Source organism: Lethenteron reissneri, chromosome 67 (assembly GCF_015708825.2).
Source record: "Lethenteron reissneri isolate LAM-NWPU_2019-01 chromosome 67, ASM1570882v1, whole genome shotgun sequence".
NCBI classification, from domain to species: domain Eukaryota; kingdom Metazoa; phylum Chordata; class Hyperoartia; order Petromyzontiformes; family Petromyzontidae; genus Lethenteron; species Lethenteron reissneri.
This window is the reverse complement of record NC_083845.1, coordinates 2,429,564-2,447,728: the sequence shown is the minus strand read 5'-3', so window position 1 is coordinate 2,447,728 and position 18,165 is coordinate 2,429,564. Positions and strand designations below refer to the sequence as shown.

Genomic DNA, 18,165 nt, shown 5'->3' with positions numbered 1-18,165 from the left:
AGGGGGGAGGACAGGGGGGGGGTGGGTGGGAGGAAAGGGAGGAGAAGGAGGGGGAGGGAGGGGGCGAACGGAGGATGAGGGAGGAGGGGAGAGAGGGAAGGTGAGAGGAGGGAGGAGGTAGAAAGGGGGAGGTGGCAAGCAGAGGAGGAGGAGGGGGGGGAGGAGGCGCAGGAGGGGGGAGGTGATAGGAGGGAGGGGGGAAGAGGGGAGAGGGGGAAGGTGAGAGGAGGGGGAGGAGGTGAGAGGAGGGGGATGTGAGAGGAGGGGGGAGTGTGAAGGAGGGGAGGAGGAGTGGGAAGGAGGAAGGGATAAGAGATGAGATGAGGGGGAGGGGGGGCTCTGCGTGATCTCCGAGCGGACGCTTCGCCCCGTGACGACGACGCCGTCACGTCGGTGGCGGCGCTCGCCCCCCCCCCCCCCCCGGGGTCCCCCCAGACACAAGTTTCAAAAGACTCGGTAGGGGGAGTTTTTTTTTGTTCCCTGGATAGGGGTGGTTATTATTGCTGCGAATATAAATGCGTGCGTGAATACACTCGTGAGCATTTGTATACATCTTTGGATTGCGCACGCGTCATTACACTGCAGGCGATTAGTGGGATGGACAGTTAATACACCGTCAGCACGTTTACATGAACTCCAATTAAAAAGACTGAACAGCCCCATGCACATATATATATAGAACGTAAATATTAAAAGCTTTCGGCTAAAACTCTCGTTGGAAATGAGACCGCGTGCAGCTCTGATCTCGCCCACCGCCAGGCAGCCAAGGGGATGGTGGGGAGTGTGTGCAAGAGGGGCGCCCGGTGCGGAGATGGAGCGACGGAATTCGGCTGGCGAGCAGGTGTCACATCGCAGGATCGCGTGGCGTCGTCGTCGTCATCATCGTTTGTAATTGTCATCGTCTTCATCATCACCATCATTATCGTCGTCTTCGTTATCGTCATGATTGTCATCATCATCATCATTGTCGTCATCGTCGTCAGGGATGATCGATCCGCTGCTGGACGGAAGCTGTCCCCAAAGCATCCCGCTGGGATGATCATTTGCCGGGCGACCGTAACGGCCGCTCATCGCCGCTGTCGCAGCCGAGACGGAACCCCCGAGGTGTCCGCTCCGGAATGCGTGGACGCGACGGTGTATGGCGATCATCGCACCAGGAAGGCGCCGCTGCTGTGTGACGGACATGGCCTGCGGAGGGTTCTCGGGGAGTGAGCGACGCTGCTGCTGATGCTGACGCTCACGCTGCTGCTGCTGCTGATGCAGCTGATGCCACTGCTGCTGATGCTGCTTCTGTCACCCCACGTGAGCGCTGTGCGGTGTAAATTCGTCAAATTTACCACGGGGACGTTGCCCACGCGCGATGGCCTCACCCATTTCTGGACGGTGCCATCCACCGTGGAGCCGACGGCGCACTGCGATGCGTCAACGTTAACGCGCTGCGATGCATCACTATTATCGCGCTGCGATACGTCACCATTACCGCGCGTGGCAGCATGACCCAGGGGGCGGCCCGACACACACCAACCACAAACCCTCGCGACGAGCGGCGACCGCGGCGCCGCTCGGCCGCCGGCGGTGCCGCCGTGCTATCCTGTCGATGTCATCGACGAACATTGTCGCCCTCGTGCTTCAACACGGAAATACGCAATAAATAAAATAAACCCCAATCTTGGAGGAAAATGAAATCTCCCGACCGATTCGCGCTCGGGGCGCCGCCGAGAGCCGGTCAGCGGCGGGACGGCGGCGTCGGCGCCGGCGGAGGATGCCGGGGGGCGGCCGTGGCGCTCAGCTGGGCGTAGGCGGCGGAGCGCAGGAAGCGGGGGTACGAGTCGCCCTCCATGAGGCCGCGGATCCGCGCCTGCGCCAAGCGGAAGGCGCCCGGCGACGCCGGCGCTGCCCGCAGGCGCTCCGACACGGCTGCTCGCGTCATCGCGTCCAGGTTCACCTGGCGGCGGCACGGGCAGTGGGCGGAGACATGACCACGGCGGCGGTGTTGGTTATCACGGTGGTGGTTGTGGTGGTGGTTGTGGTGGTGGTTGTGGTGGTGGTTGTGGTGGTGGTTGTGGTGGTGGTTGTGGTGGTGGTTGTAGTGGTGGTTATGGTGGTGGTTGTAGTGGTGGTTATAGTGGTGGTTATAGTGGTGGTTGTCGTGGTGGTTGTCGTGGTGGTTGTGGTGGTGGTTGTGGTGGTGGTTGTAGTGGTGGTTGTAGTGGTGGTTGTAGTGGTGGTTGTAGTGGTGGTTGTGGTAGTGGTTGTGGTGGTGGTTGTGGTGGTGGTTGTGGTGGTGGTTGTTGTGGTGGTGGTTGTCGTGGTGGTTGTGGTGGTGGTTGTAGTGGTGGTTGTGGTGGTGGTTGTCGTGGTGGTTGTGGTGGTGGTTGTGGTGGTGGTTGTAGTGGTGGTTGTGGTGGTGGTTGTGGTGGTGGTTGTCGTGGTGGTTGTGGTGGTGGTTGTAGTGGTGGTTGTGGTGGTGGTTGTGGTGGTGGTTGTGGTGGTGGTTGTGGTGGTGGTTGTAGTGGTGGTTGTGGTGGTGGTTGTAGTGGTGGTTGTGGTGGTGGTTGTGGTGGTGGTTGTGGTGGTGGTTGTTGTGGTGGTTGTGGTGGTGGTTGTTGTGGTGGTGGTTGTCGTGGTGGTTGTGGTGGTGGTTGTAGTGGTGGTTGTGGTGGTGGTTGTAGTGGTGGTTGTGGTGGTGGTTGTGGTGGTGGTTGTCGTGGTGGTTGTAGTGGTGGTTGTGGTGGTGGTTGTCGTGGTGGTTATGGTGGTGGTTGTGGTGGTGGTTGTGGTGGTGGTTGTAGTGGTGGTTGTCGTGGTGGTTATGGTGGTGGTTGTGGTGGTGGTTGTCGTGGTGGTTGTGGTGGTGGTTGTCGTGATGGTAGTGGTGGTGGTAGTGGTGGTGGTTGTGGTGGTGGTTGTTGTGGTGGTTGTCGTGGTGGTTGTGGTGGTGGTTGTTGTGGTGGTTGTCGTGGTGGTTGTGGTGGTGGTTGTCGTGGTGGTTGTGGTGGTGGTTGTCGTGGTGGTTGTAGTGGTGGTTGTCGTGGTGGTTGTGGTTGTCGTGGTGGTTGTGTTGGTGGTTGTCGTGGTGGTTGTGGTGGTGGTTGTGGTGGTGGTTGTAGTGGTGGTTGTCGTGGTGGTTGTAGTGGTGGTTGTCGTGGTAGTTATAGTAGTGGTTGTGGTGGTGGTGGTTGTCGTGGTTGTGGTGGTGGTTGTCGTGGTTGTGGTGGTGGTTGTGGTGGTGGTTATGGTGGTGGTGGTAGTTGTCGTGGTTGTGGTGGTGGTTGTGGTGGTTGTGGTGGTGGTTGTAGTGGTGGTGGTTGTGGTGGTGGTTGTGGTGGTGGTTGTCGTGGTGGTTATAGTGGTAGTTGTGGTGGTGGTTGTCGTGGTGGTTGTGGTGGTGGTTGTAGTGGTGGTTGTGGTGGTGGTTGTGGTGGTGGTTGTGGTGGTGGTTGTCGTGGTGGTTGTATTGGTGGTTGTGGTGGTGGTTGTGGTGGTGGTTGTAGTGGTGGTTGTGGTGGTGGTTGTAGTGGTGGTTATGGTGGTGGTTGTGGTGGTGGTTGTCGTGGTGGTTGTGGTGGTGGTTGTCGTGATGGTAGTGGTGGTGGTAGTGGTGGTGGTTGTCGTGGTGGTTGTCGTGGTGGTTGTGGTGGTGGTTGTGGTGGTGGTTGTAGTGGTGGTTGTCGTGGTGGTTGTAGTGGTGGTTGTCGTGGTAGTTATAGTAGTGGTTGTGGTGGTGGTGGTTGTCGTGGTTGTGGTGGTGGTTGTGGTGGTTGTGGTGGTGGTTATGGTGGTGGTGGTGGTGGTTGTCGTGGTTGTGGTGGTGGTTGTGGTGGTGGTGGTTGTGGTGGTGGTTGTGGTGTGATGCAACGTGGCAACCTGAGCTCGATTCCCTCTCACAGCCAACACCAGTGACGGTTATCTGAACCGGTCCTGGGCCTCCCCTAGATCGGCTAAAAAGATTGGCTAACCCTGGTGATTGCGGTGATTTGCTTACCAGTCCTATACTTTGCACTCCTATCGTTTTTTTCGTATCATTCGTTGCTGTAACTTTCCGACTGGCCCCTCCTTGACATCTGCGATAAGAAAAGCTTCATAGCTCATCAGATTCCTCCAGTGTGAATAAAGATGTGTACATCTAGATTGGAAACTCATTTATTTTTAAATGCTTTTCGCTGCCCCCCCCCTCCCCGCACCTCCGATAAAGCACGGTTTGGCTACGTACGGTGCGTAAGAAGTTCAACAAACGCGCACGAACATCCTGATCCTGAAGCAACGTCACACAGAATCTCTCGACCAGGCCCCAAGCGACCGCACATCCCCCTCCCCCCACCCACCTCGCGTGGGGCCTGCGTGGCCACGAACTCGCCGTAGATCTTGCGGGCGTGCGCCGATCGGCGCGACGCCGATCCCAGCCGCTGGTGCTCGCGGCACGCCAGCCAGAACTCGAGGTTCTCCTCCGAGAACTCGCTGCGCAGGAAGGCGTGGAACAGCCGCACGCCATCTGCTCGCCACGCACGCGGAAGGCAACGTCACAAAGGGGGTGGGGGGAGGGGCGTGGTGGTGCGGGGGGGAGCGACGTCGCGTTTCGGATGGCACGGCGATCGCAGCGGTGCCGACCTCCTAGAGCGGTTTCGACGCGCGGGGTCTCATCGGCAGCTCGCTTGGTTCTAAACAAAACTGTCAGAAGTGACCAGGCCATCGCAAATTATAGCTCAATGAAGTGGCTCATCATCATCATCATCACGCGGAAATTTACAGCAGCCAAATACTCTGAACGCGTCTCGTTGATTCTAAATCTGGAGGGTGTAAAACCGGAGGACCCGGAGAAAAATCCATGTGACCACGGGGAGAGAGACATCGCAAACTCCAGAAGCACAGCAGGCGTCAGGGTCAGGATCGAACCCGCGACCTTCTGTATACCAGGCGAGGTAGTTAACATCTCCTAGCCACCGGGGCGCACACAATACCGGTGAACCGCCAAAATTTTCTAGGCACGCCGCAGCATTAACCATGGCGGCCCGCCGGATTTGAACCACAAACCTCTGCAACGAGCGGAGGATACAGCTGGGCCGCTTCACCGCCCTGCGAACGCAGCGGCGCCTCCCGTCGCGACAGTCCTCGCCGCTACGAGAACGTCGCGCAGGATACTAACAACGGTGGTGCGCCGCTATATGACCCATCGACGGGCCACCGGGAGAGTAAGGGTGCCGTTGATGAGACTTACGCTTGTGAGAGAGGACGTTGTCGAAAGACTCGCTCCAGCTCATCACCTCCTCCGCACTCGGCCTGCGTGACGAACGTGAACAAGGTCAGTATTGGTCTACTGAGCCCGCCCACCACGACTGCTGAGGCCACCCACTATCCCCCATTGACTCCACCCACCACTACCCCCCACTTACTCCACCCACCACGACCCCCCACTCACTCCACCCACCACTACCCCACTCACTCCACCCACCACTACCCCCCACTGACTCCACCCACCACGACCCCCTGCTGACTCCACCCACCACTACCCCCCCGCTGACTCCACCCACCACTACCCCCCCACTGACTCCACCCACCACTACCCCCCACTGACTCCACCACGACTACCCCCACAACGACCCTCCCCTGATTCCACCCACCACTACCCCCCACTGAGCCCACCCACCACTACCCCCCCACTGACTCCACCCACCACGATCCCCTGCTGACTCCACCCACCACTACCCCCCACTGACTCCACCACGACTACCCCCCACTGACTCCACCACGACTACCCCCACAACTACACTCCCCTGATTCCTCCCACCACTACCCCCCACTGACTTCACCCACCACTACCCCCCACTGACCCCACCCACCACTACCCCAACCACGACCCAAGGCAGCCCAACCCTGTGGCAGTGAGAAGGGGCGAGGTCTGCACAGGAAGGGGCGGGGCCTGCACAGGAAGAGGCGGCCCTCGAGAAAATGGGGGCGGGGCCTAAAAAGGAAAGGCGCCGAGCCGAAGAGGGAACAGGCAATCGGATGGTGCCTAACGGGTAAGGGGAGAGGAGCAGGCGATGCCTGAGTAACAGAAGCACAGCAGAGCTGGGGATGTGGCCACCGGCCAGCTGGCGAGGCTTAAACGGTGTTACGGTAAAGGAGGGGAGAGGGGGTGAGGGGGGGTCTTGCCTGGAGGCCCGAGTGAGCCTGCCGAGGAACGTCTCCCCGTGGCCAGCTGTCGGCGTCGCTGCTAACTGCCCGTCGTGTTTCCGACGCAAAAAGCCCAGCCGAGTTTTCACATCTCTGGCTCTGAAAGCGGGAAGGGGTGAGAAACGCGAGCGTGTGTGTGCATGTGTGTGCGTGTGTGTGCGTGTGTGTGTGTGCGTGTGTGTGAGAGAATTAAACATTAAACAACAATAATAATAACTCAATAAATGTGACCTTTATGCTTTTGCTGATTGTGGAATAAGCGGTGGATATCACTCAGGTTATGAAGTCTATGAGTGTTTGGCTCCATACACGAGTCTTGGACTCTTCATGTAAAGCTACGTGATAATATGAGTATCTACATCCACCATCACCACCACCACCACCACCACCGACCACCACCCTACCCACACAACCACCCACCCACCCGAATATCATCACCACCCACAACAACAACAACACCCGCCATTCACCAGTAAGTGGTGGTGACGTCACCACGGCGCCTGTGACAGGCCAGGTGCACTTTGAGGGCACGCAAAGCGTCGAAGGATCTCTGCTGACAGGAGGTCACGGGACAGACCCAGCAGGTGCCATGGGTTGACCGACTAAGATCACTGGTGGATGCACCAGCTCTACTCCCTACTGTGCCAACAAAGGAAAAAGATCCCCCGTATCACCTTCCAAGTGCTGTTAGCGAGCACCTATGTAGGCCGAAAATGGCACACGAGGAAGTGGATGGCCAACACCACACCCGGTCACTTTTATCTCCCCAGTGGCAATGTTTACGCACTGCACCAGGTACTCATTTAAGGCCGAGTCGACCTAGGGTACGCCCACGCCCGGTGCAGATAATCGTCACCGGTGTTGGCTGTGAGCGGGAATCGAACTCAAGTCGCCGGATTGCGTCGCGCAGCGTAGCGCTAACCGCTGCACCACCGCTTCCCGCACAGTGCCAACACATACACAGATGATGATGACGACGATGGCCTGGGCAGGGACTCTCACTCACATGTCCGTGGCTCGCCGCTTGTGCTTGGGGGCTTCACACGCGAGGTCTGCGCCGAGCCCCTGGCTGACAGCGCCGTCCCCTGCACTGGCGCCCCGGTTCTGGAGCAGAGCCTCCTGATGGTGGCACCGCACCGGCCCAGACACATGGCAATCCAGAATCATCTCAACTCAGCCCATGTATGTTGTTTGTCTATGGGTCTCTAGGTGAGTCTATGGGTCTCTGTGTAAGTCTATGCTTCTTTATCTGAGTCTATGGTTCGCTATGTGAGTATATGGGTCTCTGCATGAGTCTATGGGTCTCGTGTGAGTCTCTATATGAGTCTATGGGTTTCTGTGTAAGTCTATGCGTTTCTATATTAGTATATGGGTGTGAATGTGAGTATATGGGTTTATATGTGAGTCTATGGGTTTATATGTGAGTAAATTGGTTTCTATGTGAGTCTATGGGTTTAAATGTGAGTCTATGGGTATCTGTGTGAGTCTATGGTTATCTGAGTCTATGGGTCTCTGTGTGAGTAAATGGGTTTCTGTGTGAGTCTATGGGGCTTTGTGCGAGTCTATGGGTTTCTATGTGAGTGCGGGTCTAAATGTGAGTCTATGCGATACTATGGGTCTCTATGTGAGTGCGGGTCTAGATGTGAGTCTAAGGGTCGATATGTGAGTCTTTGCTTCCGTAATTCTTTAGAACTGACAACATTATTTTTAGATTGAAAACTCATTTGTTTAGAACTGCTTGTTTTTGTGTTTAGTTTAGTGTCATCCTTCCACCACCCCTCCGATTAGCACGGTTGGCGGTGCGAAAGAAGTTCAACTTTCACACATACAACGAGGAATTCGTGAGTCCCTACGTAGAGCTATGGGCTCTCTATTTGTTTCTACGAGTCTCTATGCAGATGTAGCGTTAATACTGTCGCGATCCGGGGGTATAAATACCCAGGGGATCCCAGGTTTCTGTTAAAGGTGACCTCGAGGACGAAAGGAAAGTGAAGGCGAGGGGGCATGAGAGAGACAGGGAACGCCCAGGAGGGGAGTGGTGACGTCACCGGATGAGGCGGGGCGATGGAGGCGCCTCCTGGTGGGATTTGGAGAGGAGTGGTCGCACGCGGCGTGAGCTCGCACGGAAAATCAAGATGAGTTGTGTCATCTCAACCTTCGTCTGGTGGACTCACTATATACAGGAATACGGCTCTCTATCTGAGCCTACGGGACTCTCGTGCAAGTCCAGGGCCTAATTTCTACCGGAATATTTCCGGGGCCGCCGGTAGACCGGAGCAGGTTTTGCACGCGACTATTAATAACCACAACTCGTGTGTAGAGTGGAGGCATACCGGACGTGGTGGTGCCGGGCGCGCTAAACGTAGAACCCCGGGCGTCGCCCCCTCACCTTTTGGAAGTTGAGGAAGGGCGCGTAGACGGCCGGGTCGTCGCCTCCCATTGACGCCCTCCCTCTGGACAGGAAGTGCCGCCCCCCGGCCGCCTCTCGCCCCGCGTCCGTAGAGGCGGCGCCAGCTGTGGCGCCCACTCTGGCGCGAGGCCACGCCTCCCGGGTGGCGCCCCCGCGGCGCCCGGCCGCCGTGGCCGCCAGGAGGTCGTCCTCGCTGCGCGCGCGACGCCACGTCGTCGCCGCCGCCGTCACTGTCACTGTCGCGGCCTCTGCCGGGGCCTCCCTGCAGTGACCCGCAACGTTCCGGTTAGGGCGGTGGTCTGGACAAGGCGGAGAGGTTGCGAGCGTGCGACGCCGCTGGCCAGTCCCAACGGGGGCGAAACCGGCCTGCCGCCAGACCCGGTCAGACGACGCTGGGTGGCGACGGTCGCCGGAACGTAACGAGTCGCCACCGTGGCGGTGCTGCTTGCTGCGGGCGGTGGCTGGGCCGATGAACCAATTCGGACTGCACACCGCTCACCCGCGCACGCTATTGGTACAGCCTGCGGCTCTTTCTTTTTCTCATCTGCTGCCTGTGGTGGCGGCTACATTTACTAAACTCGGTGGGACTCTAGACAGCACATTGGTCTCTGTGCGAGTCTATGGGCCTCTATGCCATTCAACGAATCTCTATGTGCATCTATGAGTCTCTGCGCGAGTCACTGGTGACCGGGCTCAGACCATCAACTCACTGCACCAAAGGCAGCAGCTGGAACGTGGATTCGAACCCAGGCTCCCAGTGGTGCGAGCTCCGTGTGCCTCTGACCTCCGAGCCACCCAGAGGCCCCCTCCTTTTCCTCCTCCGCCGTGCATGAACCCCGACTGAACATGACACGTGCAGTGAACACCCTCACCTGTGTCCCAGCATGCACGTCTCCTTGATGGCTGCGTGCTCGTTACGGTGGCCCTCACGACGGAGCTCCGAGCCGGGCCCGACGTCCCAAGCGGCCGTGGCGCTGGAGACACGGCCGTGTTGCAGTGCCACCTCCGCCCTGGAGCCCACCTCCGCCCTGGAGCCCACCTCCGCCCTGGAGCCCACCTCTGCCCTGGAGCCCACCTCCGCCCTGGAGCCCACCTCCGCCCTGGAGCCCACCTCCGCCCTGGAGCCCACCTCCGCCCTGGAGCCCACCTCCGTCCTGGAGCCCACCTCCGTCCTGGAGCCCACCTCCGTCATGGAGCCCAGCTCCGTCATGGAGCCCAGCTCCGTCATGGAGCCCAGCTCAGTCCTGGAGCCCACCTCCATCCTGGGACCAACTTCTATCTTGGGACTGACCTCCGCCCTGGCACCCACCTCCACCCTGGGATCCACCTCCATCCTAGAGCTCATCACCTTTTTTGTAGGACCCACAATTGTTGCCTGCAGCTCAGCTGCAAGGAGCGATAGATCTGAGATCTGTCGAATAAGATTTAGAAAAGATGAATTTAGCAAACTGCTTGTTATGCATCATCATCATCTACATCATCATCTCAAAAAGGTTACATTCATCACCGCCTATGGATTCGCCCCTGCATGCCTCTCCCCTCTCATCGTGAACGGACTGCCGAACCGAGTGCTGTTAGTGAGCAGCAGCTATGAAGGCCGGCACGGCGCACGGTAGTGATGGGTGGCCAACACCACGCCCGACCGCCTTTGTCTCCCGAGCAGAGATGTTTACGTTTCGCGCCAGGCATTCATTTGAGGCTGAGTCGACCTAGGGGAGGCCCAGGACCGTGAGCGGGAATCAAAACTCTGGTCGCTAGGTTGCGCAGCGTAGCGCGCTAACCGTTGTGCCACCGCTCTCGCGTTCACATGAGGTCATGCACACGCGCAACAAAATTGGCGCACGCGTGCACGCACACACACACACGCCGACACGCCGACACGCACGCACTTAACAAGCAGTCCCGGGGGGCATGCGTAGACACAGAGAAGATCTACACACACGCAAAGATAAAGACAGATCCCCCATATAGCCTTAGAATGTAGGGGCAAGTGCTGTTAGCGAGCACCTATGAACACGAGGGGGTGGGTGGCCAGCACCACGACTGACCGCCTTTGTCTCCCCAGTGGCGATTTTTACACATCGCACCAGGTAACTAATTTGAGGCTGAGTCGACCTAGGGGAGGCCCAGGACCGGTTCAGATAATCGTCACCGGTGTTGGCCGTGAGCGGGAATCGAACCCGTGTCGCCGGGTTCATAGCGCAGCGCGCTAAGCGCTACACCACCACTCCCCACACGCACACGGGCACACACACACACGGGCACTCACGTACAGACACGCACACACGCACACGGGCACACACACGCACACACACACACGGGCACACACACACGCACGCGCACACGAGTACACAAAACAAGACAAAGATCCCCCGTATAGCCTTAACAGACTGTAGGGGCAAGTGCTGTTAGCGAGCACCTATGAAGGCCGGAACGGTACACGAGGGGGTGGGTGGCCAGCACCACGCCCGACCGCCTTTGTCTCCCCAGTGGCGATGTTTACACACCGCACCAGGTACTCATTTAAGGCTGAGTCGACCTAGGGGAGGCCCAGGACCGGTTCAGATAATCGTCACTGGTGTTAGCCGTGAGCGGGAATCGAACCCGGGTCGCCAGGTTCATAGCGCAGCACGCTAACCGCTACACTACCGCTCCCCACACGAGTACACGCACACACGGGCACACACACACACGGGCATACACACACGCACACACACGGGCACAACACACGCACACGGGCACACACACCCACACACACTCACGAGCACACACACACGGGCACACACACATGGGCACACACACACACGCGCACACGCACACACGGGCACACACACACACACACGGGCACACACGCACACGGCCACACACACACACGGGCACACACACACACGCGGGCACACACGCACACGGGCACACACACACACGGGCAAACACACACGCACACACACGGGCACACACACGCACACACGCGCGCACACACACACACGGGCACACACACACGCGCACTCGGGCACATACACACACACGGGCACACACACACACGGGCACACACACACACGCGCACTTGGGCACACACACACGCGTCCCCCACACAGCAAGCAGTGGTCCTTGTCACCGCGCTCGTGCGCCGCAACCCTCCCCTCCCCCACCCTCCCCCTCGGCCCCCCCCCCATGCCCCCCCCCCATGCCCCCCCCATGGCCCCCTCCTCTCTGCGTGGGAGGCCACTGCACTCACGAGCTGGCAAAGCCGCCTGGTCAAGCCGGGCGGCGGTCATGGCGGTGGTGGCGGTGGTGGCGGTGGTGGTGGTGGTCATGGCGGTGATGATGGTGGTGATGGCAGTGGTGGTGGTCATGGCGGTGGTGACGGTGGTGGCGGTGGTGGTGGTGGTCATGGCGGTGATGATGGTGGTGATGGCAGTGGTGATGGTGGTGATGGCAGTGGTGGCGGTGGCAGTGGTGGTGGTCATGGCGGTGGTGGTGACGGTGGTGGTGATGGCGGTGGTGGTGGCGGTAGTGGCGGTGGCGGTAGTGGCGGTGGCGGTAGTGGCGGTGGCGGTGGTCGTGGCGGTGGTGATGGTGGTGGTCATGGCGGTGGTGGTGGCGGTGGTGGTGGCGGTAGTGGCGGTGGCGGCAGTGGCGGTGGTGGTGGTCATGGCGGTGGTGATGGTGGTGATGGCAGTGGTGGCGGTGGTGGTGGCGGTGGTCATGGCGGTGGTGGTGATGGCGGTGGTGGTGGCGGTAGTGGCGGTGATGGCGGTGGTGGCGGTGGTGGTAATGGTGGTAGTGATGGCGGTGGTGGTGGCGGTGGTGGTGATGGCGGTGGTGGCAGTGGCTACGCTGTTGCTGCCGCTGCTGCACGTGGCTGCCTGTATTGACCCAGCGCTGCGGATGAGGCAGCAGCAACAGCGAGGGGTTAGCGGATCACCGCACACACAGATGTCGTTGTGAAACTCCCTTCCCGTGGGGCGTTGGGGTGGAGCCGTGTTCCGTGTGCATGGGATCGAGTGTTTCCCCCTCTCACGTGTGGCCCGCAGTGTAATTTTTTTTTTAAATGGAACCCCGCACCCCCCCCCCCTCACCTTAGCATCTGTGGCCTTTCCAGCACCGGCAGAACCTCGGCCGTGGTCCACAGAGAGGCGATGACGCTGATGATGCCGATGACGTTGATGGTGTTGGCGGTGGCCGAGAGGTTGCGTGTCAATCTCGTCAACATCATCGTCGGACGACGACGACGACGACGACGACGACGACGACGGCTTCTTCCACTCGGCCATGTGGGCCCCGAGTCGGAGCCGGCACCGCCGCTTGTCTGGGAAGGAGTCTCCGCAGACGCCGGGCGCCTTCTTCTCCTGCACGACCACATCACCACCACGCGGCACGGGCCGGCACGTCGCTCACTCACAAGGCGGTCTGTCATCTCCGTGTCACTCTCCACTTGCTACTACTGCTGCTACTAACTACTGCTGTTGCTGCTGCTACTGCGGTCACTACTACTGATGTCACTACTACTGCTGCTGATAATACTGCTGTTGCTGCTGCTACTACTACTGTTGTCACTACTACTGCTATTACTACTGCTGCTGCTGCTACTGCTACTACTGCTGCTGCTGCTACTACTACTACTGTTGTCACTACTATTGCTATTACTACTACTGCTGCTACTACTGTTGCTGCTGCTACTACTGCTGCTGCTACTACTACTGTTGTCACTACTGCTGCTATTACTACTGCTGCTGCTGCTACTATTGCTGCTATTACTGCTACTACTACTGTTGTCACTACTATTGCTGCTGCTGCTACTACTGCTGCTACTACTGTGGTCACTACTACTGATAATACTACTGCTGCTGATACTACTACTACTGCTGTCACTACTACTGCTGCTATTACTACTGCTGCTAATACTTCTACCACTACTACTGCGGATAATACTGCTACTACTACGAATGCTGCTAATACTGCTACCACTACTACTGATACTACTGCTGCTACTACTGCTACTACTACGAATGCTGCTAATACTGCTACTACTGCTGCTACTACTGCTGTTACCACGACTGCTGCTACTACTGCTACTGCTTCTACTACTACTGATGTTACTAACTGCTGCTTCTACGATTACTACTGATGTTACTAATACTGCTGCTTCTAGGACTGCTACTGCTACTACTACGACTGATGTTACTAATACTGCTGCTTCTACGACTACTACTGCTACTACGAATGCTGCTAATACTGCTACTACTGCTGCTACTACTGCTGTTACTACTGCTACTGCTTCTACTACTACTGATGTTACTAACTGCTGCTTCTACGACTACTACTGATGTTACTAATACTGCTGCTTCTAGGACTACTACTGCTACTACTACGACTGATGTTACTAATACTGCTGCTTCTCTGACTACTACTGCTACTACCGCTGCTGCAACAGGAATGTAAGCGAGTACTTACGGGCTCGTGACCTCCGACGGAATAGCGGCGATCCGTCTTGACCCCTACGAAGACAAGAACACAACAACCGGACGTGAGCACGCAGCTAATACTACTGCTGCTGCTACCACCACACGTGAGCACGCAGCTAATACTACTGCTGCTACTACTACCACACGTGAGCACGCAGCTAATACTACTGCTGCTGCTACTACTACCACACGTGAGCACGCAGCTAATACTGCTGCTGCTACTACTACCGCACGTGAGCACGCAGCTAATACTACTGCTGCTACTACTACCGCACGTGAGCACGCAGCTAATACTACTGCTGCTGCTACCACCACACGTGAGCACGCAGCTAATACTACTGCTGCTGCTACTACTACCACACGTGAGCACGCAGCTAATACTACTGCTGCTGCTACTACTACACGTGAGCACGCAGCTAATACTACTGCTGCTACTACCACCACACGTGAGCACGCAGCTAATACTACTGCTGCTGCTACCACCACACGTGAGCACGCAGCTAATACTACTGCTGCTGCTACTACTACTACACGTGAGCACGCAGCTAATACTGCTGCTGCTGCTACTACTACCACACGTGAGCACGCAGCAGCCACACGGGAACAAAACGACGACGCACACCCCGACGCACACCCCAACACACACCCCGACGCACACCCGCAGCGCGTGAGCAGAGACGAGCAGGCGGCTAGGGCGGTGCAAGCGGCCACCAAAATACAGAGACCCCCGCCGGCGTGGGCGGATGTCTCTGTTGCCTCTCGGCGGGGGCGGCTCGCCGCGCCGCGCCGCTCAGGGGCGGTGTGGCACGGAGTTGCGGTTGCGGGCTTTGGGGAGCCCATGCCACGACACCACTCTCCCGTCGGTTACAATGGGCCACCTGGAAAGTTTTTTTTATATATATGCATTATAAAAATAGATACAAATAAATGTTTACCCGTGAAAAATCACGATCGACTAATAAAGTTTTTTGGTTTTTTAAACGAAAATAAAACGCGCGAATTATTCCGCACGTGCACAGAGCAACGGACAAACCCCCCCACGCTCTTTGCTCACGGAGGCAGCCGGCAAGGATTGTCACTCAACGTGAGACCCGAGCTGTAGATGTTTTACAAAGCTTGCCTTCCGTCCGCATATTCCACTCAACTCAACACACTACAACAGCAACAGCAACAACAATCATGATTATTATTCGCACTTGCAAGGCACTTTAACAAATGTCTCAAAATGCCACGAATCGCCCGTATTTGCGGCCCGCCCGACACGCCGCCGTGCCGTTCCACTCCCATCGGCCGGTACTTTCGCAGCGGAACATCGCCGGAATCCGTCCACGTGGTGGGTCCAAGTGTGCTGTCGCGAGCGAGCAACCGAGTGAGCAATCGATCGAGTGACGGAGCGACTGAGCGACCGAGCAACCAAATGAGCGAGCGAGCGAGCAACCGAGTGAGCAATCGATCGAGTGACGGAGCGACTGAGCGACCGAGCAACCAAATGAGCGAGCGAGCGAGCGACCGAGTGAGCAATCGATCGAGTGACGGAGCGACTGAGCGACCGAGCAACCAAATGAGCGAGCGAGCGAGCAACCGAGTGAGCAATCGATCGAGTGACGGAGCGACTGAGCGACCGAGCAACCAAATGAGCGAGCGAGCGAGCAACCGAGTGAGCAATCGATCGAGTGACGGAGCGACTGAGCGACCGAGCAACCAAATGAGCGAGCGAGCGAGCAACCGAGTGAGCAATCGATCGAGTGACGGAGCGACTGAGCGACCGAGCAACCAAATGAGCGAGCGAGCGAGCAACCGAGTGAGCAATCGATCGAGTGACGGAGCGACTGAGCGACCGAGCAACCAAATGAGCGAGCGAGCGAGCAACCGAGTGAGCAATCGATCGAGTGACGGAGCGACTGAGCGACCGAGCAACCAAATGAGTGAGCGAGCGAGCGACCGAGTGAGCGAGCGACCGAACGTGCGAGCAATCGATCGACTGAGCGAGCGACCGAACGTGCAAGCGAGCAATCGATTGAGTGATGGAGCGACCGAGCGACCAAATGAGCGAGCGAGCATCCGAGCGTACAGGCGAGCGACTGAGTGACCAACCGACCGAGCGAGCGAGCGACTGACTGAGCAAGGCAGCGAGGGGGAGCGGCGCTGACCGTGGGTGAGAAGGAGCCGCCTTGTGGAGGCTACACTCTGTGGCAGCGATCGAGAAACTTCGCGCTCCATTTGCCGCGGGGAGAAATGTGCATTAGCGGCGTGCCCGAGACGTGCCACGCTTTGTCCCGGCTGTGCGCACGAGGATTGTGCTTATCAAAAGATAAAAAAAAATCTATATATATAATTGCCGAGTTCATTTCGTATTGTCCCGTTTCTTTATTGCAAGCCAACCGTGCTAAATCGGAGGTGCGGGGGGAAGGTCAACAAACTAAAGACAGCGGACCCCCGGTGATTGATCTGCTGCCAGAACTGCTGCTGCTGTTGCCGCATCCGGGATCCATCCTCCAAGTGTCCGAGCGAGGTTACGCAACGGACTTGGCACGGCATCGTGCCCCGGTGGGGTTCCAAGTTGGGATGAGCGGAGTCTCTTTCGCAGCAACAGTGTTGGCCCAAGTCTGCCGGTCGGGAATAATGCTGCCGATGTGCGTCGAATCTCAATTGAGTAAAACATAATTTTTTTGACATTTTTGGACTTTGGGCAAAATATTTACCGCAATGACGATGGCCCGCGGTAATAACCGGGGTGGCCTTCTGGATTCGAACCGTGATCCTCAGTGCTTAGTGCCTATTTGGTTGTTGGCAATGGGTGTCAACGAAACTGCTACCATCACGGATCCTCGCCCGGTACTAAGAAATAAACAACAACAACAAAAACTATCAAATCACCCCCCCCCCCACCGCCGCCCCCCAGAACTCAACCAACCTATCTCCATGACGGGACGTGCGGCCTGCGGTGGGCGACGCACACCGTGGGGGGGCGGCCCCCCACCACGAGCGTCGCTGGAGGCGCAGCACCCCGATCTGGAGCAGCAGCAACACGACGACGACGATGAGGACGCCGCCGTTGACGACGACGCCGACGATGACGCGGATGGAGAGCGTGGGCACGAGGCCGCCCCCTCCCGCGACCTCTCCGCAGCGCCGGCTGTTCGGGGGGGGGGGAGGGGGGGTTCGCGATCAGTTCCCATGGCGTGGCCCTCAGCTGGGTACGGAGGCGCAGCCCCTGCAAGTGCCGGCTCACGCCCACCCCGCGGAAAATGTATCTGCGGAGCGCCGAGACGCGGGTCGCGAGGAGCCCGAAGCGTGCCGAATCCGGAGCGAGCCGCTGGATGGCGCCGCTTCGCCGGGCGTCACTTGGTCTACTCTTCCACGGTGGCCGAAATGTCTTGCAAGAGGCGGGAGTGCCTGGTCGTCACCTCGTCACCACGTGACTCACTGCTGCGAAACCGTTTAGACCACCGGGTCGACAGGGGCGGTGGATTTACGTCCATTGCAATGGTACCAATCGGGCCTCACAGCAAATATGCGTCCGAGTTCGATTCTCGACTTGGGAAACCTTTCCGCGTGGAGTTTGTGTGTTCTACCCTCTTTCTGCAGAGTGCGAGTGCGTGTGCCTACCGGTCCTGGGCCTCCCCTAGGCTGCCTCAGCCTCAAATGCTGCCAACAAAGATGACCAGACGTGGTGCCGGCCGCCCACCCCCTCGTGTGCCGTGCCGACCTTCATAGGTGCTGCTCGCTATCACCACTTGTCGTGGCTACGCGGGGGGGATCTTAGTTCACCCGGATTTCTACGCTCTCCCCCTATTCCGCATGGGGGTTCCTCCGGGCGCTCCGGTCTTCCTCCAGTCGTTAAATAAACAAAGTGCTCAATTGTGATTGCGCGCAATTGAGCAGCAGCCTCGCTCTCCCGCTGTGAAACCGTGGCAGGACCCTCCTCGAAGAGAGTCCTGAGACTCTCCCGGCTGAGCCACGTGTCACGACAAAGGCACGCTGAGAACATTACCTCTGCGTTGAAGCTGTGTGGTGGACGCCACGGCCCTGGTCAGCTGTCGAAGTACAAAAGGAAATTATTCATGGAGAGGCCACGACGCAGCAAGAGTGACGGCGACAGACCAAAAGATGCATCCA

At 58.1% G+C, this 18,165-nt stretch overlaps 1 protein-coding gene across 1 annotated transcript in view; it reads right to left on the bottom strand.

The window, feature by feature from the left end:
- Positions 1–496: 496 nt before the first annotated feature.
- Positions 497–18,165, bottom strand: part of LOC133360098 (uncharacterized) — a 39,551-nt gene continuing 21,882 nt past the window's right edge. Inside the window, exons 12-22 of the mRNA XM_061578685.1 lie at positions 18,041–18,083; positions 16,961–17,182; positions 14,036–14,079; positions 12,661–12,930; positions 9,454–9,992; positions 8,561–8,843; positions 7,178–7,290; positions 6,151–6,270; positions 5,216–5,277; positions 4,326–4,492; positions 497–1,945 (exon numbers count right to left, since the gene is read on the bottom strand). Of these exons, the coding sequence (XP_061434669.1) occupies positions 1,727–1,945; positions 4,326–4,492; positions 5,216–5,277; positions 6,151–6,270; positions 7,178–7,290; positions 8,561–8,843; positions 9,454–9,992; positions 12,661–12,930; positions 14,036–14,079; positions 16,961–17,182; positions 18,041–18,083 (2,082 nt within the window). The 3' untranslated portion in view covers positions 497–1,726. The remainder of the gene's footprint in view (positions 1,946–4,325; positions 4,493–5,215; positions 5,278–6,150; positions 6,271–7,177; positions 7,291–8,560; positions 8,844–9,453; positions 9,993–12,660; positions 12,931–14,035; positions 14,080–16,960; positions 17,183–18,040; positions 18,084–18,165) is intronic.